General features: G+C 37.3%; 1 protein-coding gene across 1 annotated transcript; it reads right to left on the reverse strand.

Moving 5' to 3' along the window:
* Window positions 1-428: 428 nt before the first annotated feature.
* Window positions 429-24930, reverse strand: RANBP3L (RAN binding protein 3 like). Its single transcript, XM_066339585.1, has 16 exons — window positions 24847-24930; window positions 24106-24411; window positions 21459-21716; window positions 21158-21194; window positions 20497-20574; window positions 19399-19467; window positions 17544-17618; window positions 16766-16890; window positions 16181-16284; window positions 11888-12008; window positions 10243-10342; window positions 9020-9150; window positions 8002-8122; window positions 7323-7465; window positions 5740-5929; window positions 429-1213 (listed from the first exon to the last, which is right to left on the reverse strand). The coding sequence occupies exons 1-16, from the start codon at window positions 24928-24930 to the stop codon at window positions 1170-1172; spliced, it is 1986 nt and encodes a 661-aa protein (XP_066195682.1). The 3' UTR covers window positions 429-1169.
* Between the last annotated feature and the right edge of the window lie 1756 nt (window positions 24931-26686).

Raw genomic sequence — 26686 nt, forward strand, 5'->3', positions numbered from 1 at the left:
ATGAAAACACAGGGCATAAGTGGTGTGTTTCACTGTGCATGGCCTTATGAATGACCCTGCAAGTCTTGATTCACAGGTATTAGAGAATTGGAGGGTTTTTTCTGACAAAAATATTTAGGTGGAAGGCGGTAGTTTGTGGAACAACTTTTGCACAGCAGCTGTGTCTCAGCCACTGTTGGGATTGTTGTGCACATGAGAATGTGTAACATACTTGTATGAATGACACTGTTAGGAATAGCTACAGCTAAGGCAGAAGTAATCTCAGATAATCTCACAAATTTAAGGGTTTTTTTTTTCAATGTAGATATTCCATTGTATTGTGCATGTATTTATTTCTGTATATCAAATGGACAATTAATATACACAAGTGCAGGTGCTTGTTTTATTCAGCTAGAAAGTGTATCTGCTCGCTCATGAACCCCTAAGTTTTAAAGCTCATATAGCCCTTAGAATGGGCTTTTACATTTTCATGGTGAATTATATTGGTGTGTAAAGCTGAAAGATGAAGATCATGGTTCTTTACCCTTAAACAAAATTCTGCAGCCATGTACCATTCCAGATATTTTCAAAATAAACATTAAATAAAACCCTTTGTATGAACGCTGGTTTCTACAGGCCTTGGTCATGCTATACTGCCACCCCAGGTTGTGCTTGTGTGTACCTACAAACAGGATGCTGAATGTTACCATACAATTTAAAGTAAATGTTTTCAGTGATGCCAAATTCAAAGCTTTCCAAATGTATATCTTTTAAATAACAGATTAAAAGTAACAAATGTCTGTTCACATATATTATTATTATTAGTTCATGATCATTGGTATTATCCATCAATATGATGAACAAGTACTTATTCCTATAAAATTCCTTACTCTAATAATATATCTAAATATATTTAAATCTAAAATTGAAAGTCTTTGTAACAGTTCTTGACTATTGGATGCCATGGTGTTATTCACAGCTCAGTGCAAAGCAGGCTGCCTGGAATCGTCAATAGTGCATCTGAAGTTCTTTCTCAATGAATTAAACTAAAGTTGTCTCTAAAATTAATCTCTACTTAAAAGTCATAAAGTAATATGCATCCGATTTCCTCCCTCCAGGGGCTGATGAGTCAGCTTAGACGTTTTGGGAAGATGAGTTCTCAGCTGAGCTGTTGTAACCTCTGGCAGGTATCATGAGCAGACAACAGACTGCCTGCGGTTCCATCTAGAATGATCTGAAAAAGAATTCATTAAAAAAAATCTTGCTTATTTCAGTATATTCATGTTTTGAAACAATCTAGCATTTCATAATACCACAGCAGGTTAAAGTTTGGATAGGATCAGTTCTTGGTTTAGGTAAATAGGTAACTAGATAACACAGGATTATTCACAAATATTTGAGCATGTGAATTGTGAATGAAGCCTGTGACCTTCCATGTCAATAAAGACAAGCATAAAAACACTAAGGAATCGGATGTCTAGGTGGGGCAATGTACCCAGGATGCAAACTATCTCACTCTGTGTAGGGTACACTGTCTTAATACTTCATTACAGATGCTCAGAAAACTGAGAAATCCAACATATCTTCAAACAGCTCATTGGTTATGAGAAAGTGGTTTTGGTGCGTAATCTCTGTGACTTTGACTCATCTGCAGAAAGTGCTGCAGATAGTACAGGCAGAACTGACTAAAAATATCAGACACATACCACTATCACAGTATCTGCTTTAAAATTGCTGCTACCATCTGGTCACCCCTAAATACTTACTACTAAGAGTTTTCAATCTCTTACAGGTGAAATGAAACCTTGTGTTTGTCAGAGTATTAAATATGATTTTCTTCCTTCTCTTTCATGCTGAGCATTTAAAACCAATGACAGAGTGTCTTTTTTCTCTCCTTTATGTACTACTGGTGTCTGCTAAAAAGAATACAGAAACTCCAACAAATAAGTTAATTCTTAACTTTTCCTTTTACCTCAGTTTTAATCACTATCAGGTGTGTGTATGTTAGCTATATAGTTTGGAATCCTTAACAGTTGATAAGAATTTAAATTACATTGAAAAGACAAATTTAATTTAAATTTAATTTGAATTAAATTAAATGCCAAAGACAACAGTTTTTCAGGAGTTACTGTGCTGTTGCTAAAGAGTAGCTCCTTTAAGTTCTTTAAAAGTACTTTACTTCAAAATAGAAAGAAAACTTGTGTAACATTTTAAATTTTGATGAACTCCAGCATAAGAGAGAGTCCTAATAAAGCTGAGATGGGAAGTACATGTATAGTGGGCTAGAAAATGTCCCTAAAATAAAACATTTTTAATTTCTGCAAATGCATTTGCTTTTGCATTTCTGTGTTATGATACAGTCCAACACACTACTGGTGTTCGGAAACTACTGGTTATCAATACTAGTAGTCTCCAAAATCCATTAAATTCTTTATGGATCCATATGGGATACACTCTTATGTCTGCACACTGTGACTTTTCTCCTAATGCCTACAGCTGGGTATGGAGAGACTTCTTGGGAGTTACTTAGTCCTAGATTCCAGAATCTTTGAATTTATTCTAATAGCTTCTAAGATAAAATTCCAGACAGGACACCTCAATCAAAAGAAAGGATCCCTCAATCAGGATGAAGGTAGGAGAAGATTTCAAATGGATGAGGTGGAGTATGAGGAGTAACAGATAAAACATTTCTTTGCCTAGTGACACTGCCTTCCTTTTACCTCCAATGTACTTTACTTCTTTGACTTTGGTCGGTGAAGAAGTTTACTGTTCTGTTTAAATTCACTTCCTCAGCTCACTTTATAGTCAGAGGGAAAACACAAAATTGATTTTGAAATTTCGGAATTGATCGCATCCACTCTCAAAATCTATTTAAAGATGAATTGTTCTTTTTCTCTCCACTTAAGACTTACAGAGCAATGTGTTGGTAAAAATATTCAGGCTGTAACTGGTGAAATATGATCTGATAAAAATATCAGGCTTAGCAAATTATTCATTGTAGACTTTATGAAATTATTATCTCTACTTGAAAGTAAAGCAATTCAACTAAAAATTTTAAAAATATTGGAATAAATGTCTATAGTGAACTCATAAAATCATAGAAATAATTCATGAAATATTCGACTCATAAAATCTCTACTACCTTATACATTGTCCACATATAGCATTAGCATACTCTAGATAAAGAATTTTCTGTAAAGAATGCTTACAACGAAGTCTTGCTAATATACAAAATCCCTTCAATGTCCATAATTCACTTATTATGTATACTATATTTTATTTCTACTTGTTTCAAGCACTAAAGACAAGTATTATAAAGGTAATATAAAGACAATTATGTAATTTTTCATATCTTTTACAGTGTCATGAAATACACAGCATCATCTATATGAGTTCAGTTTAACAAGAAAGAAATTCCCATATTAAGAAAAGAAAACCATTTTGGGATGGGGTGAGAAAAAACAAATAGAATGAAATGAAATAAAATGCAGGCATATTTTGTAAATTCTTGTATTTCTTGTAAAGAAACAGTCCCTGAGGACTTATATTCAACACTTATATATTCTTAAGGAGAGGTAATCTCCGAAACTGAGTTATATCAATAAAAGAAGATGACTTATTCACGTACACCCTTCAGTGAAAATGAAAGAATGAAAATTAAAAGACTGTAACAAGAGCTCTTCAAAAACCAAGATCTGTTCTCTTGTATCTAAATGGACATTTCTATTCTGATATTTAAAACTGACCTCTTCCTGTTCAAAACCCATGAGGCCTATTATTCTTCCATTTTTGTAAAAGGGAGTTCCAGGGACAGTCATGAGTGAGATTGAATGTCTGAAGATGGAGAATGACTTGGATACCAGTAACTGAAATGTGTGCAAATTAAAACCTTGTGGCTCTGGGAAGAGATTAAGATAAGTAGGAAATGCTAGAAGCCATTTAAAAAGTGCTTGAATGGGATTGTTAAAGCTGTTATTGCAAACTGAAATAAATGAGACACAGATGTTTAAACTGAAAGGGCAAGAAAACCCAACACCTTACGCATTTCAGAATCTGTTTGCTGGCTGCCATCTTAATATTTGTATCTGAAGCGTCTGCAACTCAAATAAATATTTAACTTGTATATCTGTGTTTCTACACTGCTTTGAAATTCCCTTTCCCAAAAATGTTTTTTTTTTCTTCCTGAAAGAAAAAATAGTTCTTATCATTAGGAATTCTGGGAAGGAATCGAGTTCCATCCAAAATTTTCAAGTTATCAGAAACTGTGTGCTGTTTTGAGTCAGCTCAATACAAGAAGGATATAAAAGTACTGGAGTCTAATCAGTAGGAGCATAACCAAGATGGTGAAGGGTCTTAAGGGGAAGATGTTTGAGGAGCAGCTGAGGTCACTTGGCTTGTCGTCCCTGGAGAAGAGGCAACTGAGGGGTCATCTCACTGGGGTCTTCAACTTCCTCTTAGGAAGGGGAAGAGGAGGAGCAGACACTGATCTCTTTTCTGAAGTGACCGGTGACAGGACTTGAGGGAATGGCCTGGAGTTGTGTCAGAGGAGGTTTAGGTTGGACATTAGGAAAATGCTCTTCCCAGACAGTGGCTGGGCACTGGAACAGGCTCCCCAATGAAGTAGTGACAGCACCAGCCTGGCAGAGGTCCAGAAGTGTTTGGACAATGCTCTCAGGCATACGGTGTGACTCTTGGGGTGTCCTGTGCACAGCCAGGAGTTAGACTTGACGACTCTTAATGGTCCCTTCCAATTCAGGATATTCTATGATTCTATGATAAAAGGGGAAAAAATAGTTTCCTCAGGGAAACAGTACTTAGAGCTGTTACTTTTCATTAATTGATTCTTGATGAATAGTTGTTGAAAGGAAGGTTTATAATATAAGGACAGTGCATTACCTAGCTGCAGAGGGAAACTAATCCTGTGAGCAACAAATCAAAGTTGCCTGAAGTAGTCCATCTGTTGAAAACTCACAGCTCATTGGCAGCTCCTGTATCTGCTTGGCACAAACAATGAATTTGCTCCAGAAATATGACTTCTCCTTTGTTAAGATAGAAGAGCTTTTAAGTCTAATAGCTCTTTCTGCAAATGTGACCACAACCTTTGTGTGGGTTGCATTTATTGAAGCGTTAAGGCATTAATACCTTATATCTTATTTTAAGATATAAATTATGATTTATTTTTCTTTCCCAGTGGCATTTTTCTCTCTGAGGAACCTACATTTTTGTTATGATGAAGAAAGGTGGTAAAGCTGGTGTGTAAATGGTGTCCTGCAGATTTCCTAGTTGTGGTAGTTCTTAGAGCTGATCAAGAATGATGTTTTAAATTAAGTTAACCGTGGCATAATAAATATCTTAGTAAAAACATCGTGCTTCAGGCTTTTAGTAACAAGCTAGTCACTGATGTGAATAGACTCATCTTTTACTTACTCAAGGTAAAATCGACATCTCTAGTCATTTCTGAATATACTGAAAAAAAACATTTAGGTAATGCTTAATAATATAAAATGTCTTAAACCTCAAGCTTTTGTCAACAGTATTCCATGGCCATAAATATGCGTAGATACTGGAGCTGGCAAAACCTTACATTTTAGCACTAGTAGATCAAAATACTAAAAGGAATTACCCTATTTCTATGTGAAAAAGGGTATCTGTATCAGATAAAAGTTACAGTCAGTACTGAAAAAAAAAAAAGTCCAATTTTCATTACTTTAAGCAAATACCCTGAAAAGATTACACATTTCCAGCAAAACTTCTGCTTACCAGATCCAGTGCTGCTCACTTGACTTAGTTCATCATCTTCATCATCACTATCACAGTTTAATGGCTGAAAAGCTGTTTCTGACTCTGTGTCTACTTGATAAGCATCTGTCTCTTGCTCAGCAAAGCTTCGCAAGGCCACAAGGCGATGATGTATTGCTGCATACAGGTGTTCAGTGTCTTTTGAGCTTGCCTGCAGAACATAAAATGTACAGGCCAAAACAACTGAGAAAAAGCTCTATTTTTAAAATGTCATTTAAAAAATAATGAAAAAGTTTTATTTTGTCATTTCTAATCAAAATTATCAACTTAAGATTCACACTTGATAATTAACATCTAAAGAATAATGTAAATATAAAGAAAGAATAATGTAAATATAAAGAATGTGAAGTTTCTTATGTGGTCTGAGCTTTATATGCAGCTGTTGTTTACTTTCTCTATAATTGCAAGAAACATAAGCTTAAAAATTACTTTCCTTGAAGAACAGCTCAGTTTATATGGAGTACTTTATATTTTGGAATGATTTCTGAGTTTGATTCTAGAAGTAAGAAAGCACTGGCATATTAATATATACAGTCACCAGGTGGATGCTGTAGGGATGGATACCAGCCTCTTCAGCGACTGTAGAAGCAGCTTCTGGCAACCCTTGCCACACCCATACAGTTCTCATATATTGTGATTTCCTCATACATGTCTGTTTTTACTGCCCAGGATTGCCAAGACAAATTTACAGAACACAAATTATACACTCTGTGAAAACAGTGTGGCACACCTGGACATCAGCACATTTATAATTCTCACAGACACACCAGCAGTCCAGCATAGCCATAGTTAGGTCAAGCCCTGTTAGGAAGTGACAGACTTACAGTATTTGCATATACAGCGCATGGTGCTTTGCTTGTGCGTGTTATGTGACACTTCCTGGAAATGATGATTTATTTTTCTTTCCCAGCAAGCTGAATCCTTCCTAGACAGATCTGCTGGGGAAACTGTAAACTTCCTTAAACTCACGTGGATGCTCTCACCTTCCAACTTGGAACATATGTCCTATTTATTTGCAAGTAAGTCCAGCACATTTCCATCTCCAATTTAGCCTTTGCTGGAGAAAATCAGGGTTCTCAAGACTTGTCATACATAAGGCGATATTGAAACTCTGTATTCTTCTCAACTGAGAAATGGACATCCTACACTGGATGCATTTATTTAAAGTGCTGTGTTGAGAACCATGGCAGAAAACCGCTGCCTTTTACCAGAGTAACTTACAAAATTGTAACTACCTGTGAAGAAACTGTCAGTGTATTGCTTCCATTAAAAAAGAGCCACTTCTGCATATTACTGGAATGATACCATTCCATTGGTGGTTTGTGAACCAGAGTCTGGAAATGTCTATCTTAAAGCCAGATCATATAATCACACCTGTTTTTTTGAAATAGCATTCTAACGCATTCCATGATAAAAGCCATGTAACATATAAGCTGACCATAATCTAACAGAGCATGAATGCCATTTGCTAAAACTAACCTTCAGCAGCCCTTCAGAATTCTAGATGAAGTGGGGCTTTTGGTGGAACTGTGGTCTCTACTCACCTGAGTTAGAAACACTTGAACAGAATGGTCCTCTTGATCTGTTGCAGTGAAGCACAGGCTCTTTCTGTTTGCTCTTTTTATAACCATTTGTTCCCAGAGTTGGGTGTTGAGAATCAGTCTCAAGCTACCTTGATTTCGCATAACTAAAATAAGAATGTTAATATGACAAGCTGCAGCTGTTTTCTCCAGCACTTGTATACAACTAAGATTTTCATCAAATATTCTTTTTAATTTGGTCTAAAACCCTGTTATAGTAAGATTTAAATTTTTTAATACCCAAATGTGTTTGTTTCTTTCAATATGTCTGGAACACAAAGGCAATAATCTGCTGAAACTGCAATACAGCACAAAAAAGTGACAGCACAGTAAAGACAACATTCCAAAAGAGTCTTTAAACAGTGCTACTGAAAAAGCAGCACCAACAAAAAGCAAACTGTTAGACTGGTGGCTGAGCTGAAGACACAGTGCAGCAGAGAAGTACACAGAACCTAACAATATATGAGAGTCCAGTTCCTCAGTCAGTAACACAGAGAGCTTTATCAGGTAAAAAGATTCTCAGCAACTTGACTTAAATATAATGATCTCCTCAGATTTAAGCACTCTGAAATAAACCCTGGCCAACAATAACATAAGCTATTTGGTGCTTTCTGTACAGAGTATTGCATTATTTAATTCGTACTTAGCCTTGACTTCAACATTCCATGCTTATTGCTAGAAGTGTCATTAAGCCTCAGGGATCCTCTACCTCTTTCAGTCCAGGTTAAAGAAAGCTTATTAAATACAAAGAGCTTGCAGTTAATCTGAAAGAGAAACACATGATGAAAACTGCCAGCCAATACTAGTTTTATTGGCTCTAAAACTTTATAGTTGTAAAACTTTTGATATGGCTTTTAATACACCAATATGCACATGTACAAAGGTAGATGTATAGATAAATCACCATTATTACTTAAAATGAAATGGCTCCTAGATCCGTGCTAAACTCCTTTCTCATCATAGAAAACATTCCGCATGAATCCCAGTTTACTTTTTCAGTTATTTCATCTTCAATAACTCTTCATCTGTGATATCCACCAGCAGTGCTAAATTTGTTGCCGAAGTTGTACAATATGCCACAGTACAACCTTATTTCCTCCCTCATTACTTCTACTAGAAGAGTACTGCTCCCAAGACGGTAAACTTCTGTCTTCTGCCAAGACAGAAGAATTAATCGAAAATGAAATAATGTTAAGGTTTTTAAAATCCAAGTTGCTATTTTCTGAGAAAATAATATTTTGAAGACAAAGAATAGCAAGATATACCCTAGCAGGTTGGAAAGATAATTGCTGTTTTAGCTGAACTATAAAACAAATTTAACAATACATTCCTTTTTTTCCCCAAAAAACTATTTCATAAACCCCACCTTTACTTGAATCTTCCAGTTCTAAGGTTTTGGTTATAGCTAGTATACTGTGTACATGCTTAAAAAATACCACTGAAATTGTCACTTGCTTAAAGGGACCACAAAAAGAACAAATACAATATTAAAAAAGAACGGACCAACTTACAGAAAAATGGGTTAGCTGAGGCATAGGGTAAAAAAGCAAAAATTTAAAATACAAATTGAAATTATTTTCAGATTGCTGCATCCGCAATAGATCTAGGTGCTCTTTTCAACAACAAAACTACTCACCATCAAGGTTTTAGGAAATACACACCTGTAATACATTGTGTTCTGTTTCTTCTCCAGTTATAACTTCAACTTTATCTAACAGGATTTTCTCCACTGGCTTGGAAATACAAGCAGCTGCTGATTCAATTAGTGTTGCATTCCTCAACAAAGCCCTTTCTGTAGGGGAAAAAAAAAAAAAAAAAGAGAAATTCTTTTTGTACAGGGAATAGTTTGGGAATATTTTTAGGAAAACAAAATTAGTACACAGGATATGACCTCAGTAATACCTATGGGTATCTGACATTGTTTAATAAATTTTTGGCCAAAGGAACAAACATAAGAGGAAAAGGCAGGAATACAAAATACCTCAATAAAAAGGCTCATACAGAATTGAACAGGGCTGTTTATAGTTGCAGAGGTCTGTCCCAAGGGACAAACAGAAACAAGGCCTAAATATTTAGAAGCTGATTTTCCAAATTAAACTCATCTGATATACTGTTATGCCAAGTATACATATCCCAGTATTCAGAATAATAATACATATACAAATGGATATTTAACAGGTACACAGAAGGACAGTATTTGAAAGGAACAATATTGTTACAAAGCTCTGTATCTTTGCATAATCTATACACATGTTCTAAAGGCTTTATTTTTATAATTTTTAACTTGTAAGAATGCTTACACAAATCATAGTATCTAATATGTCTGTTAGTGAAGAGGAGTGCAAAATTTGTCAAGAAGGGTCACAGTAGGGGACTGTTGGGGACCCCTTCACAGCCTAGGTTTACATGGCTGGCTTAGTAGAAAATTTCACACCAGAGTCACAAACAAGCCCTGGAATTTCTCTGTACAGAACTTTCAGTTCCACAACTATGATCCAAAATAACCAAGTAATTTATATGAGAATTTGAAAAATACAAGCAGCAGACAGCCCAAAATTGTAATTCAACAATGTGGTCCACAAGGCATTCATAAAGGTTGCTGCATTTTTTTTTCAAACAATAAATAATGACCTGAACTAAATATTCTGTAGTATTTTCTTGAGTAATTCAGATCATGCTTTCTGAAGTTAGTCCAGTTCAGATGTTATAAACAAAACTGTAGCTGCTTTCTGAATATAGATTTTGGCACATACTCTAAGCATACTCATGACTGGATAGCTTGAGAATAGATGAAAATCATTGACCACCACTCATTTGACATCCTTTAAAATACAGTGAAACATAATAATAAAACTAACTGTTCTTGTTTGCTGATTATGCTTACTTGTTTGTGGCCCAAGATGAGAAGATCCTGTGGATATGGATGTTATTTCTCCTTTGTGTAAATCAGCTTCATTACACAGCTTGGAATGCCTCTCAGGACTCTAGAAAAACACAGGGGAAATAAAAACTCCTATTTAAAAAATGGCTATATTCCTTTATATCAAGCAGAATATTGAATTAAAAAATGGCTATATTCCTTTATATCAAGCAGAATATTGAATCATTTAATGCATGCTAGGCTGAAGATCAGAAATAGCTGATAGCTATTTCATTAATAGCTATTTTATTAATAGCTTCAGAGTAAAAACTAGCCCAGATAATACAATTCCAGTCTCTAGAGGAAGTAATATTATTATCATGGCATCAGTTTATCATTCTTTCTCTAAGAAGAATGACCTCTTTGTGTGGATCCTGGGCTAGTATTTAAATCCACTGAAGAACTTAGATGTTAAGGTACTGGTTTATTTCCAGTTCAAGCCCATAGTTCTCAGAAGAGTAGTTTAAAACTCTCAGACACCATAAACTTAAACTTGGAAGTTTAATTAAAGTTGTTTGTTTTTTTAAATTAAAGTTTTTGGGTTTTTATTTAATTAAAGTTTTATATTTTTTTATTTAATTAAAGTTTTATTTTCAGCAGATAAATTTTCTTAGGCGTGTCTAATATAAATGCTTGTGGCTCCTGAAAATGTTTAGTGGCTCAATTCATACCTTATAAATAGATCTTGGCCAGAAGTCATAGCCCACACCTATGGTTGCAAAGCTTTTTACCTGGCAGATGAGCATACAGTTTTCATCCTACTTCAATTGCAAACTGAATTTCAATTCCATTTCCAGAGGTACAGTCCTCACCTTGGGAACCACTTTTTAGTCATAGAGTCCTCCTTCAGGATTAAGCTGCCTTAAAGCATGCACAATATGCTTTAATGTGGACACTCTCTAGGCTGGGTGTCTAATTTTTCCCTCATACTTATTTATCACAGAATCATAGAATGGTTTGGGTTGAAATCTAGTTCCAACCTCTCTGCCATGGGAAGAGACACCTTCCATTAGACCAGGTTGCTCAGAGCCCCATCCAGCTTGGCCTCAGATGGTCACCCTAGATGACCTCCAGGGATGGGACATCCGCAGCATTTCCAGGCAATGTTTTCCTGTGGTCTCACCACTCTCAAAGAGAAGAATTTCTTCCTAATATCAAACCTAAACCTACTGTCCTTCAGCTAGAAACCACTTCCCCTTGTCCTGTCACTCCGTGCTCCTGTACACAGTCTCTCTTCAGCTTTCTTGTAGGCTCCTTTTAGGTGTCCAATCTCTTTATAGTTATGATGGAAGTTATCAGAGCAGTAGGAACCACATTCTTTTATTTTACATTGTGTGTGTTCCACTTTACATGGAATAGATAAAAAATGCTTTTTCAAGTTAAAAAAAAAAAAAAAAGAGCAAAATAGAAGTGCAAATTGGTATGCATTAGTAATTAAAGAACCTATCTAGGATGTTGAAGATAACAATGCCTACCCCTCCAGCAGCACATTATTAGATATTTTCTCCTCAAGAGACATTGGAAGCATATTTACTCATATCTTTAAAAGAAGGAAGACCTAAAAAGAATCATTCTCTGAAAAAGTAATTATACTTCTAAGTACACTGACCTTGATAAAAAGTCTGCTAGCATGTGCAGATCCCACCAAAACTCTTTCAACCATGTTTTCCCCAAACACAAAATCAGAATTGCTGCTGTTTTGTACACCTCTTTCTTTGAGCAATTGACTTCTGTGGGAACAAAATAACATAGGAATGTGATTTAGAACTATTTAAAGCACTTTAAAGATTCACCACACCTAACATTACAGAAAAACAAAAATATAGTCACATAATTAATCAGGCAAATTCTTTAAGAGACTCTGTGAATATTCTCTATGAAACATTTCACAAAAGGAGCAGAGTATCACATTGTATTTCATTATGATTATTGAGGATATTCCTTAAGATCAAAGAATAAGCAGCAAAACAACATGCTGCTTTTCCTCATAGAAGTGTCTTACTCCAGAAATCTTAATGAGTTACTTTTGTTTCGCTGTTGCCTTTTGCTCTCCCAAAGGACTACCAAGAATTAACCATCCTTTCAAGATGGTGCAGCTCCAGTACTCTGCAGAATAATGCACACCTTGGTGCCTTACAAGGACTGCTTGGTCATCCTCCTTATGTCTTGGAAGGGCAGGGAGGCAGTGTATCCACAGACACACACAAATACTGAAAAAATGCATAGATGTGATAGCAGATGGCTTAAGATGAGGTAAAAATAAAACAGGAGAGAAAAGTGTTTCCATTTTTCAATTACCAGTTCCATAGATTTACTTAAAATAAGAAGAGAACTCAATACTTGCAATCCTTTGGTACTGGCCAACTATATTTTAGAGATTACATTCAAGAATATTCTATACAATTAGAATTGTGATTTGACCTGCTAATTACATAGCCACTTTACATTAACAGTGTTCAGTTTTTGTAACAGTCACTAGAGAAGTCCTTGTAAACTCCTTTATGTGGAAGTTGTTCCTGCTGCTGGCTGGGTTTTGCTTTTGGTTTGTTTTGGGGTTTTTTTACGAACAGGTTATAGGTTGTTTATGCTTTCTATAGACCTTAATTCTGCACGTCTTGCTGGCATGAACAGCAAGTTCTTTTCACTTTCTGTTCCTGAAGGATGACCTGGCAGGAAGGCGGCCTGATACTGTGTCACAAACTGCACACTTCAGCAGCACTTACTTCTGTTTCACAGTACTATTTATCACCCTTGGGAGAGCTTAACATAACATATGGAAAGAATATTCCTGTTAATTAACTGGGTTTGTTGGCAGAACTTTGATGGTTGCCTCAAAAACACAGTTTCTCTGTTCACAATTACTTGTGTGCTTGAAATCTCTTCAAGGATGAAGGGCTTACCGAGTACTTCCTCTCTCAATCTTACCCTTAATGTGAAAAATATTCCTTAGCATCCTCATGCTTGATGTGTTGCTAAGACTAGGAGTAAACAGAGAAATCAGACAATACTCATCGTTTCAGCCTTGAAAGCTATGCATGTTTTGGACCATGAACAGGGAATCTGAAATGCGTTTATGAGTGTTTTTATCCTTAAACATACCCCTCACTAAAATTCACTGGAAAATGACCAATTTCCACACTGATACTTCAACTGCTACTTCTAGGCTGCTCCAATAGCAGCTAAGGACAGCACCCCAAAAGAGGTGAGAAAACAACCATTAGAGGCTTATTTCTAAGAAAAAATGTGGGAAAATGTTTTGATTATATTCAAAACTGTAAGAAAAAATAATCAGTGAAGATCTTCCTTTTAAGAGAAAGTTAACTGCAAGTGCCAGCCTTAAAATGTTAGTAAAAACTCAACAGCCTTATGTTGCTGCTGGCAAGAACAAAGTGTTCTTGCCAGAGATGCACTGTCAGGGATGCAAAGCATTCTTGCCCCAGGGATGGCATTGTCATGGAGATCCAAAACAGTCACTGATATCAGGGAATGATCACTAACAAAGACCAATGGGAGGAGAAATATGGATAAAGTACTTGCATGGGATTATGAGAAGGGAATAGATTCAAGTACTAGCCTTCTCAGAGTATCCAAAAAGGTCTGAGTAGCCACCAATTCCAGTGCTGGCCTTGAACCCTTTCAGTTTTCCAAGCAAATCCTTATGCCAAGTTGACTTGACATGATTGCAAGCCTGTGCTTTCCCACTACTGTATTTCTGTCACTTATGACACAAGCTTTCCAAGCTTTTAATCAGAATCAAGAAACTGGATTTTTTTTTCTTTTCAGTTCATTATTATAGACAGCCCAGGAAATGAAAATTAGTGGTTTGATGGAATATGGACAGCTGAAGCAACTGCAGCAGGATAACAAGGTATTTTCACTCATCTCTCCACAGAATCATATAATGGAGAAATGAAGAAGTGGAAGTGAGAGCGATGTCTGCAGGCAAAGCAATCCCTGCTGTTGCATACCTCTGCATTTTATTTTATAAATAAATGCCTTGATTGAACATTAAAAGCAAACTTAAAAAGTTTTCTTAGCAATGAGAAGGTCTGGCCACAATGTTCACTTACTGCTCAGCATGTATGCAGAGCTTAATAAAGTCATTTGTTTATTGTTGATGAGAAAACAACTATGCCAGAAAGATTTTTGCCTAAGTATTTTACAGCATCAGTCACTTAATATGAATCAGAAGAATGGTACTTACATCCCCCTGCAATCTCAGAAAAGCAGTAAGCACCTGGCTGTATTTAAATTAGTTTTCAACTATCAAAGGAACCAATATTTACCATGATTTAGACAGAACTAGTATTGTGATATTCAGAATTCATGAGGCACAAACACCTCAAGCAGGATCTTTGTAGCAAACAAAGACAAGGGAAAGAAATACCGTTAAGTATCTTTAAATTAGCTTGTTGGCACTGAATCACTGCATTGTATTTCTCTACATCACAGGAGAAAGTCACTCACCAATCTTTTCCTAGATATTGTGCAGCTGACAGAATGTAAATAAATTTAAAGTATCAACAGCAATTGATTTAGCTTTTCCAATTGATTTAGCAATTGATTTAGCATTTCCTATACATGCATTACCATCACTCAGATTCTGCTGAAAATACAGTGTGCTGCGTGGCTACATGTTGTCCTCAGAGGGCATCACAACAGCATTAAATGTAATAGAAAAGATTGGGTTTTCCAAAATCAGAGTGAGCATCTGCCCTCTAATGATGTTCTTTTTGTTCTTAAGAATCTAAGTGTTTTGTGCATCAAAAAATCCCTTGCCTCCTCAGAACCCTAGCATTGTGCATCCTGACCTTTATCTGTGGTCCATCTAGCCCTGTAGAAGACTAGCACAGACTCCTTTGCAATTAACATATTCTGTACCCTCCTTGGGTAGGAGGCAGAATTAAGCAGCATTAGAAATCTATTATCTATGACCCTAGCAATTCTGAAAAGTCATCTTCTCAAAAAATGTGATACCAAGTGTATTCCTGATGCTCAAAACTTCCAAGTATATAACCCTCATCAACATCAGCAAGCAGTATTAATACCACAAGAAAACCACAGACCTAGAGTTCTCATGATTTATTCCCCAGAGAGAGAGATAATAGCCTACTTTTGTGCCAGTATGACTTCTTCTCAGTGCTGGCCTTGACCCCTTTCTGTTGCCCAAACAAAACCTTGTGCAAAGTTGCATGTGTGACCAGAAGCCAGTGTTTTCCCAGTGTTTGCACTGTATTTCTGTCACTTTTGACATAAGCTTTCCAAGCTTTTAGTCAGAATCTGACTGATCACCAAGAATGGGGCTCTTTCCATCACATACAGTATCAAAAGGATAGGGAAACATCCTAGTCCAAGGACATCAGCTTCTTCACAGAAATTCTGAAGTCTGTGCTGCACAAAAATGCTAGCCTATCACAGTCACCACAGGTAACTTTTTGTGCCAGAAATTGTGCTTTGTGAATGAAAGTAGAGCATCAAATGCAGCATTTACTTGGTCTTCCAAATCAATCCTGTATTTTTTCTTTATGCCACTTGTGTCCAATACGCTGACATGTATTGGTAATTACTCAAAAGAATGAAATTTCCTGCGTTTCTCTGCATCTTTTTTATGAGATGCCGCAGACATGCAGTCAGGAGAGATGGCATACCAAAACAGTTTCTGGCTTGGTTGCTGGTGAGAAACCACCTGTCCCACAAAGATTAATTGCAGTTAGGGGTCCATTTTTTTATGGCATATGAAGCTCATGCCAAGACACAAATCTTGGCACCACACACAAACACCACTGAGCCCCGTGTGGTGCACATGGCATGGGCTTAGTACCATGTTAGACACAGATGATGAAAGGGCACACCATCAGCGAAGTGACAAGATGATTTAGAAATATAATAAGCAAAATCTTACTGTGTTTTTTGAGAGCTGGAAAGGCTCATGGTAATAGATGATCCCACTGCTGTTTTGGAATTTAGTGAATTCTCAGCTGATGAAAAAGAGCTGTCTTCAGATAGCTAGGAATAATAAAATCAAATGGATTAATTAGAGGTAGTATATTTTCTGCTATTAACAGACTTGCTAGAATCCAGAGTCCCTAAGGTGTATGGATAGACAGACAGAGATATATATATGTGGTTGTTGGCAGAGCTTCCTCCAGCTGTGCACTAAGCCAGTGCCCTCAATTAAAATACTAACATCTCACTTTCTAATGAACAAAATCCAAAACACCCAAAGCTGATTTTCCCACAGAACCCTAATATCAGAAAGGAAAGACAGCCTGCAGAGAAGAGAGATTTTTCAAACATGGTCAGCATGAGTTTAACATTTCACATGATGTAAGTGATACATCAATTCCACTGAAACTTACATGGGAACTTTCTTGAAAATAACACAGTGGAATAATTAATTGCTTTAAAACAGCACTGTTTTGTTTGGTTTTGGTTGGTGGTTTTTTTTCCTTAATTTGAGCTCCAGTAAAATTATTTTTCTTTTTACCTGAACACATGCTTCTTTCTTAGTCACTAGAGATACTACAGGAATTTCAGGACAGGTCAGGGCTTGTGGGGGCTGTAAAGTGGCAGGTCTAATGACATTCCACAATTGACTTGGTGACAAGGATCCTTGCAAAATACAAAGACAAAATATTTAAACATATACTTTTTCTTCACATCTAATTCATACCTGTATGTCTTGCCTCTTAAGTGAAAGTTTCAGAACATTTTTAAATAACATTTACTGTTGCTGACTTGCTTCATATTCTGAAAAATTGCTATGGTTTCTAAAATACACAACTCTGAACTGAACCCAATGTGTTATCCTATCAGATAAAAAAGTAATGTGTTATATACATAAACATTCTTATTTGTACTTATAAAATATATTTGTATTTATATATTAAGTATATCTTTATACTTATATTTATTGCATTGTTTTAGATATGTCTTTTGGCATTTCAGATTTAGTTCTGCATCTTCAGATGCCAAGATGTTTCTCCATTGCCTTCTCCAGGAGCAGAGGTATTCAGTTAGAAACATGAAATTTCACTATGGAAGGTTATACTCAGTCCACTCAGGAAATAAGCAGTCAGAGCAGATGCTCAGCCCACAGTATAGGACCATAGAACATTTACACTGTCAAACAAATAAGTCATGAACTGCATAAAGGCACCTAGCCTATCATTCTGTGTGAAAAACAGTTGTTCTTTTTTTGCACCGGTATCTCTAAAGGATGTCTTTGCAGAACTAGAGTGAATCAATATTACAATGACAGTTACCTTCTCTTGTACTTTTGATGATACCAGGATTTCTTTGAAGAAGAGCTGAGGTCATGAATATGTTATTCTTCTTTACTACAGAAAAGGAGTTTAAAATTGAATAATGAGTAAACCCAAATTTTAACCATCAATTAATATTTCTGTAACCCATTCCTGTTTTGGTAGTAGCTGAGCAATATTCTAATGTATCTATCTGAAAAATATCTCCAAGGTAAGCATTACTGTCTCAGTTTTTACAGGTGGGCAGACTTTGTCGCCAGAAAGCACCAAGGGCTTTCTGGCTATGCCACATTCTTTTGGATATTAATGAATATTTTAAGTGCAAAATCTTTCTTTTAAAACTAGTTGTTCCTGTTTTGTAGAAACATTGAAATGCCAATGCCATCTGGTTGAGTTTTAGGCATTTTTAAGATGATTAAGTGAGGCCCAAATAAGAATAAATAAATAAATGTACCCTGCCCTGTTCTGCTAAAAAGGCCGTCATAACTTACTAGAACAATGGCAGTGCACTATTGATGTTTTCACTGTTTTAATAAAGATACCAAACTCCAGTGAGAAGGTGATGGCAACCATGTTGTAGCAGTCTAGGAGATAAGGGGCGTAATGTGTATGTTACTGATATCCGAATAGCTGTGGAGCCAAACAAGGACTTCTGGCTCTAACTCACTGTGAGACAGTGCAGGATGTGGCTGGAGAAGGGGCCATGCAGAGCTAGGGCAGCACTCTTCCAGGACAGCCATAAGCACAACAAAGCACAGCACAGCAGGAATGAGGCCAAGAAGTGGGCATGGACTCTAGGAGTGTCAAGACCACCCAAGACCCCCAAAGACCCATTTCCAGAAAGAACAAACTGCACACGAGAACTGATTAGCATAAAAAGAGAGAAACTCATCTCCAGAGTGGGGAAATCCTTCTATATAAAAGCACCCCCAGGAAGCCTGGGTGTGTGCCCCAGGATCCTGGACATGCCTTCAGCCAGACCATGCTGATGCGGCAACCAGGCCGGATGATCTCTTTTTCTCTCTTTCTTCTTTCTCTTCTTTCTCTCTTCTCCTCTTTAATCTTCAATTCTATCTCTTTTCTTTCACCTTACCCCTTCATCCAAAATCCACCTCCATGTGTAGTTTACCAGTAAAACTTATTTTAAGCTTTTGAAGAACCTCTGACTTTGGTCATTCCTTTCCACCATGATCACCTACAAATCTTGAGTGCTGCCTTCCCCTTAAGGGTAGGATGCCCCATATGTACCAAGTCCTTTAAAATGGCACAACTGATACAGTACAATCACTACATTTTCATTGCAAGAGTGTGTTTTGTTGCTATTGAAATGCTGTGAACTCTTAACATCGTTTAGAAATCCTCTACACCTCTACCTCTAGTGTCTGTCAAGAACTTGTCTCTGGTAAGAGACACAGGCTAGCATTTGAGACCACTGCATCGTTCCTGTTACTGCTAAGAGTGAGGATATTCCCTGGGCCCCTTGTTGGGTAGAGAACAGGCTCTTAGGATGGAAAATTATATTCCTGTAGGAACCATCACCATTATAATGCAAGCAAACTATTAATGTAATTACCGTAATTTAGTTTTGGTTTTTTAAGTATAATTTGTATCACATTCTGTAAATACATGTTTTTAAATTATTCAAAGATTTCACCTGTGCTCCAGAGGATTCCCCAACTATAAAAAAACCTCTTATCTTCTACTGAACTGCCAGTCCTCCTTATATAGTACTCCTTTCTCTTATCTAAATGCCACACTAGTCCAACACACTTCAGCTCTATCTTGCAGAAAAAGCATTTCTGCACACATCTTTATTTTAGATAATACTTGCTTTTCTGCATAAATTTTTATTTACCTGTCTGGGAGGGAGGAAAAGTAGGAAGGATGTTAAATGAAGATGACCTCCCTCTTTTCTGTGTGAGAGCTGAATCTAAAAGAATAAAAGAATGAAATTACTACTTGCTTGGAGAATAAAAAAGACCAGTTTTAGGGTTAGCCAGGCTGATGTCATGCTTTCATTGACAGCAGAATAAATTATTATCTGCCACCTACCTTCTGAAGCAGACTGTTAGGTTATGTCTATGCTGCTGATCCCAGGAGGTCTCTGAGGCCAAGCAGCACAGCCTGTCTCAGGCACACAGCTAATCCTCTCTATTAGCAGCTCTGTTCTGGAGACCTCCAGGTGGAGAGGTTCAAAACAGAGCCAGACAGTGACCTGTCACTTAAACAGCAATCAAGAGGAAAAACACTCATCCTGCACTCTGCTTTATTGTTTGGTATAGGCATGCCCTAAAATTTCTAGCGTATCTATCCCAGCTTAACTTTCAGAGTAAACCAAACTTAGCTTATCTTAAGTCCTCTTAAGTACATTCAGATGTGATTAAAACAAAGATACACTGTACATATATTAATGGCTGAATTCAGAAGTACCTTTCTGGTACCATCCATATGTTAAATAGTGATTGTAAAACACAGATGAGTCCTTCTGCACAGTAGCCTCAGTGATTCGTGTTCATTTCCCATGGGAAAAATAGAGTCCTTAATGGGCCTTCCCAGTCAGCTCTTGGCTGGACAGAAGGAGGGGCCCTTCTGGAAACTGCCTTACATTTCAAAGGATTGCCCTGGGAACACTGATCTCTTCCAGAAACGAGGGATACAATTCCTTTCCTTACCTCACCCTCCCTTGACTGTGTGAGCAATTTGAGAAAATGGTGCAAAACTTATATATTTTTCACTACTTTATGTAGTATCATGTAAGTATGGAAAAAATAATGGATTTTTAAATTAAAAGGTATTTATTGGAAATTACCAACAAGTATCATTGTTTAAGTTTTCATGACTTACAACACGCCTACAATTCAGAAACATTTCTTAGATGGGGTATTCATTATTTTCTTTACCAGATGAGAATACAGAACTCCAATTAAAACATGACTGGAGATAAATGTCATACCAGTGTTAGACTGAGAGTCAGGCTTCTGGAAAGTCAAAGATGATGATCTTGCACGTTTTCTGGAACAACTAATGAAATCTAGAGAAAAGAAAATATAATGTAACTGGCAGGAGGCATCAGCACAATGTTATAATACTGAATTAAAATCTGAACAAAATAAATTCCAGGAGGGATTTACAGAACAACTTTAAGGCAGTACCTAAGAGCAAAAGGGCTTTGGAATCTGTCAACACCTGTCACAAAGCCCTAGGGAGTCTTCTTTATTTCTACTAAGTTCAGAGAACTTAAAGCAAGCGCCTAGTGTCACTTCATAGCCCATGGGGTCAGAAAACATTAAGAACAAGAAGCTACATTATAACATTACCCAAGCAAACAGGAAAAGGCAATTAGGAGCTCATACAGCTGATGAACATGCTTGGTCAATTTTCAGGGCTTCTGGAGCTTGTCTTTCTGGTAAATATGAGAGGTAAGACAGAAAAACTCTTGAGGGAAGACAGGGACCTACATATTAGGATGGAGTAGGTGGCTCTATAACCCACAAAATCTTAGTCTGGTAACTGGGATTTGCCCCTGCTCATAAAAAGAGTCCAAACACTGTTTCCACAGGCAGACCTATGAATAACCCAGTTATATTCTGCTGTTTCAGTGAGGTGGTCATTACCATTTTCAGCTTTGCAAACTGGGTCTTCTGCAGGCCGCTGGAAAAAAAAAATAAGCATGGAAAAGTCAAGGAAAATAGAACAGTCATTTTCTAGGCAGAGACACAAAGTTCAACAATCCAGCATATATGCATTGTCTTGTTTCTGTTTTCTATTCTTCCTTGCTCTATTTTCAGATCAATTATTACAAGTGTTAACCACGGCTAAAATCTTATACAACTGCTAAGATAATTGTCTTATATAAATCCCCATTTCTCAACCATTTTTATCAATTATGAAAAAGGGGGAAAAAAGGCTTTGTACCTTCAAAGACCGCACCTTCTTTTCAAAAATAAATGTTGCCTGGGCAAGCACTGATTTCTCTGGAAAAGAGAAGAGATAATTTTTAATAACAATTCCATAACAGTTTTTATCAACAACAGCTTTGAAAATGCTGTACAATAACAAACAGGAGTTTATCCTTTTGTTACAAAGGAAGAAACTATAGAGATGCAGTACATAAAATAAAAAATAATAATAATAAAAAAAGTTATAATCCCCAAATCTGAGTGTGAGTTTTGCCTAGCTAGATGGCATGGGATTTGGCCTCATAATTTTAATACTTCTTAAGAAAAAATAGTGCTTTTAGCCTTTACAAAAAACATCTGCCACCCTTTAAAAACAGAGGTGAACTGCAACTTTGAGTAGCAGAGAAGAGCAAGGATGTGAAATGTAAAATATCCCTAAAGGAAGGAAAACAAGAGATTGTGTTAAACTTGGCATTTCAGCTACATTTATACATTCTGCTCTTTAAGCTTCAAGTAGGTGGATGTCTGGGGTCAGCTGTAATGTGTGTGTATGAGAAATAAACATATGGAGCTCTACAGAGCAAATTCTAATCTCAGCATACTTCTGCATCTCTTAGGCATAACTAAAAATATTTGCATCTATGCTCTTTTTTCCTATGAAATATTTTTCTGAATACATTCATCTCACTTCAGATTTTATGTTGATTTAGGGTTCACTACTTCTACATCTCATACAACTTCTTCAGGCGGTTTATTTTGTTAGGCTTGTAAGCTTCACACCCTGTGCAACTCTAATGGACTAAATTTGGTTGTCAGTATAAAAAGAAAACCTGCTTTCACCAGCACCACCGATTAATGACACGTTTGTTACATGAATTAAGGACACAATTAAAAAAGCAGACACAAATAGATCGTTTTTTAAAGACCACCCCATACATGATTCATCTCATGCTAGCTTGATACATCTGTCATGTGCAGTAAATAGACACAATCAGCTTCTGACTGTGAGCATATTTTAGCTGTGTACTTTAGATGATAAACAGAAAGCTAAATGCATGTATTGCTCTCCATGGCTGATAAGCACAGAGTACAGACAAGGGTGACTGCTGAGCTATTTGACTGGCCTCTGGCCAAAGAAATCTCACACTTGGTGCCTTGTTAGCTGACATTTGACAGAATATTCATCACATATACAACATTTTTGTAACACTCCTTTCCTCTGTTACCTCTTCAACAAAAACATGCAAGTAAAAATATGTGGACAGATATTTTTTTATCTAGAATTGCACACCTATCTGTGACTAAACAACTCCAGCTTTGGTATCAATTACTCAAAGGTTTAATAAAGCAAACGGCATGGAGGAGTTGAGATTACTACACAAAAATGTATTCAACTATTAAGGAAAAAGTAAACATTGTTAAAATAAATGCTTCATTTATGTAAACTGAAGAAAAGAGCATGAAACTTTTACTCAAACCCAGGGATATGCAGACAGAGGAGTAATAACTAGTACAGTTTTGTTGTTTTATATTTACTTGGGCATTGTATGTGTGCAAAGTACAGGATTTAACAAATTTAGCATGCTTTGCAATGAAAGTCTATTTCTTCCTTAATAGAAAAAGCAGAATAAAGTTCACATTGTTCCTGAAAGAAAGATAACTCTGTGTCATTGAAAGTTGAAGAAAAATTCCATAATCTGGTTGCAGCTAGGGGGTCACTGGCATGACATGAAGCAATTCCACTACTATTCACTAGAGGGGAGTGGCACACATGAACAATAGCATCTCAAATATTATTTTTTGAAGAGAATAGCATTTTTTCTGTCCCCTTAAAAACAAACAAAACTGGCATTCTTACGAATGAAGGAAAAATACAGAAAGTAAAGAGTAACTGTAGAGCCTTCATATTCTTCTCAGTAATCCTTAAGCTCAAAAGCTTGAGGATTGCACTATTTTTAAAGGCACATTTTCTACTCAAAAAAATGGAATTAGCAAAGAGTGAAGTGCTGTGCAAAAGGAATTCACTTTCTGTCACAGAGTTAACTTTTCCTACAGCTAAAAGGCTGCAGGGGATTTGAAGAAATTAAGAAAGCCCACTACATTTGAAACAGCAAGATGATTCCAATAATATTTTAAAACCCAAAAGTTTCTGAAGAAAAAAAATCAGAACTGCTTAATTACCAACAGAAACACATGAAGCTCCAGCAAAATAATACCCTTCACAGAAAAATATGCATATTTTAATATTGCAGTCAATATAAAGAATATATCCCATCTACTGCTCTTGAGCCAAAGAGCTGCCTGTAGATTTAGTCAGAGGTTGCTGAGGCTGCCACAGTTATTTATAGTTTTTACAGTTCTATAATGTTTCTACTCTAATCAAGCAAACCTTTTTGTAATTCCTGAAGCATACTCCACAAAGCTCTTCAGTAAAATCTTCACTCCTCAATCAGGCTGTTCATAACAGGGTTTTAAAAATATGTTTGTGTTAACTATATATGTATCCTAAGCATAAATTTCCATTTACATTTTCAGCTTCTCAGATATTCAGGGACAACATATCTGATCTCCACAGAAAAATACACCCAGAAGTTTTTGTGGCTGTAACACATCAAGGAGTTACCACAGTCGAGCTGATGTGTAATTTTAACACTGGTCAGTACCTCTGCATTTCTCCCCTTCATTTCCTGCATGAAGTCTGCCTCTGGCAGGTGGCTGTGCTGGGCGAAAGAGAAGTGCTTCTGCACCCTCTGCACCCAGTCACGCAGTGCCAGACTCTGTCCCAGGAATAGGGAGCAGCAGCCAAGGCCAGGCACGGCAGATGCAGGCAGAGGAACAGGAACGGGTGGGCTGGAACCATTTCCCCTCATCATCACCACCAGGACACAGACAGACATGGGCTGGCTAGTGCCTTGTTCAGACCGGGCCACTCCAGTCCTTGGCAGCTTGGCACTTGTGGATAAAAGAGGCTGTTGGGAAAGTTACCAGAAAATAATGCCAAATGAGCTGCCTCTGGCTGCAAGGACTGGAACAATCCACCAGCCTCAGCCAAGAGTCCAGACACAGGACCTGTCTGTCTGTGCATGAATAATCACCACAGACTGGCCTCTCTCTCCCTTGCTACAGTTCCCCTGAAGCTGCTGAATCAGAAATGTGTTGGTAACGTTTGCTGTATTCAAAGATCTAAATAGGCCTTTGCCTGGAAGATGCATTAGAAATGTCCAGTTTCTTTGCCTGAGACTTCACCTGGATGTTGTCCCAGCTCCAGCCTCCTGTCCCGCACAGAAGCACTGTGAGATGTGCTCATACCTGAGCTACCTGACATGGAAGGCACCCAGGTTACAGGATAGAGATTGCATTGCATTTGAAAGAGCATTTTGGAATGAGTAAATGCTGGCTGATACCTTAGAAGCACTAGCCAGAATAACATAGAAGAAATAACGTAAAATTTCTTTTACCAGATTTGCTTGTATCCTAAAAGCCAGCATTGTCCATGAGATGTAAGGGTCCCTCTGTCTTTGCTGTGACATGCCACTCTTCACTTCCACTGCTATTGCCTTTTCTAAAGCTACTGAGACTTCACATAATATATACATTAAAAAATAAGTGGGACACTCATGATTTTGAAAATTTAGAGTTATTAATATTGTTGCATCCTGCCCTAAACAGGGCATAATGATCCTTAATGATCAGTGATAAATGATCCTTAATCTTTGAGGGCTAAGGACACAGTGGAGAGAATATAAACACATACCTATTTCTAGTTTTCAGGCAGTCCTACACTTGAAATCATGCCAAAAGTGGTGACAGTATTGTTTTGCTATTTCTCTCAAAGAAATGCAAAAAATCCCACTTAAATCTTTCAGAAATTAAGACAGGAATTGTGATCTCGATAAAAGAGATCACAAATAAAAGATTTTTTATTTCTGATGTTGAAACAGTTCATTTTTACATTTTCAATTTAAAAAAATCAATCTATTGCATCTTCACCATTACCAAACTGTCCAAAACAGAGAAAACACTGCTTTATTTCATATCCATAGCAAAAACTTACAGTTTGTTTTTTTGTTTTGTTTTGGTTTTTTTTTAAGTAAAGATGGACCAGTTGCTTGGCAAGGCTGTGCCCACCAGCAGCAGTGGCAGCACCTCTGGAATAATGGATTTAATAAGTGCAAAAATATACTGCAAGAAGGCAATTGCTGCTGTGAGAGAGGAGTGAGAATGTGCGAGAGGAACAGCTCTGCAGACACAAGGTCAGTGAAGGAGGAGAGGGAGAAGGTGAATGGTGAGGCAGCTGTGCCCCTGCAGCCCGTGGAGGTCCAGGGGGGAGCAGAGATCCACCTGCAGCCCCTGGAGGAGCCCACAGTGGAGCAGAGAGGTGCCCAAAAGGAGGCTGTGACTCCACAGGAAGCCCGTGCTGGAGCAGGCTCCTGGCAGGATCTGTGGCCCGTGGACAGAGCAGCCCACACTGGAGCAGGTTTGCTGGCAGGACCTGTGACCCCACAAGGGCCCACACCACATGAATTCATGGAGGACAACAGCCTGTAGAAGGGACTCAAGTTGTGGAAGTTCATGGAGGTCTGTCTCCTGTGGGAATGACCCTGTGCTGGAGCAGAGGAAGAGTGTAAGGAGTCTTTCCAGTGAAGAGGAAGGAGTGTGAGAGACAAGGTGTGATGGAACTGACCATAACCCCCATGCCCCTGCTCTGCTCAGTCAGAGGAGGTAGAGAAAGGAGGGAGTGAAGTTAAGATTGTGAAGGGTGGGAGGAGAGTTTTTTTAAGAATTTGGTTTAGTTGTTAATACCACACTGTAATTCTAATTTGACTGGTATTAAACTGAATTGATTTTCCCAAGTCAAGTGTCTTTTGCCTGTGATGGTAATTGCTGAGTGTACTCTCCCTGTCGTTATCTTAAGCCATGAGCCTTCCATAATTTTCTTTCTCCAGCCCACCTTAGAGGGGAAATGAAAGAGTGGTTTTGGTAGGCACGTAGCATTCAGTCAGGGTAAACATACCACAACATTAAAAAAATAAAACAAACAAAAGGTGAAAAAAAAATGGCACAAACCAAAGCCAAACAGAAAACCCCTTCTTAATCAGAAAAAACCTTCTCAAATAGAATATAATACTTGAAAACTGTATAATGTCCAAATAATGTCACTAACTTACAAAACCTTTAACTGCATCCAACTTTCCTTTGCAAAATCCTAGGAAGCACTGCACAACACACAAAGACTACATGAAA

This window comes from Sylvia atricapilla, chromosome Z, assembly GCF_009819655.1.
Source record: "Sylvia atricapilla isolate bSylAtr1 chromosome Z, bSylAtr1.pri, whole genome shotgun sequence".
In the NCBI taxonomy this organism is placed as follows: Eukaryota; Metazoa; Chordata; class Aves; order Passeriformes; family Sylviidae; genus Sylvia; species Sylvia atricapilla.

Excerpts from the sequence above, each read along its gene's own strand:
- RANBP3L (XM_066339585.1), bottom strand. The coding sequence starts at position 24,930 with ATGCTGGCTTTTAGGATACAAGCAAATCTGGTAAAAGAAATTTTACGT. Across the intron at positions 17,619-19,398 it reads TTTTCCTCCCTCCCAGACAG|TAAAGAAGAATAACATATTC; the intron begins GTAAATAAAAAT and ends CCTTTTCTGTAG. Across the intron at positions 12,009-16,180 it reads TCCAGCTCTCAAAAAACACA|AAGTCAATTGCTCAAAGAAA; the intron begins GTAAGATTTTGC and ends TTGTTCCCACAG.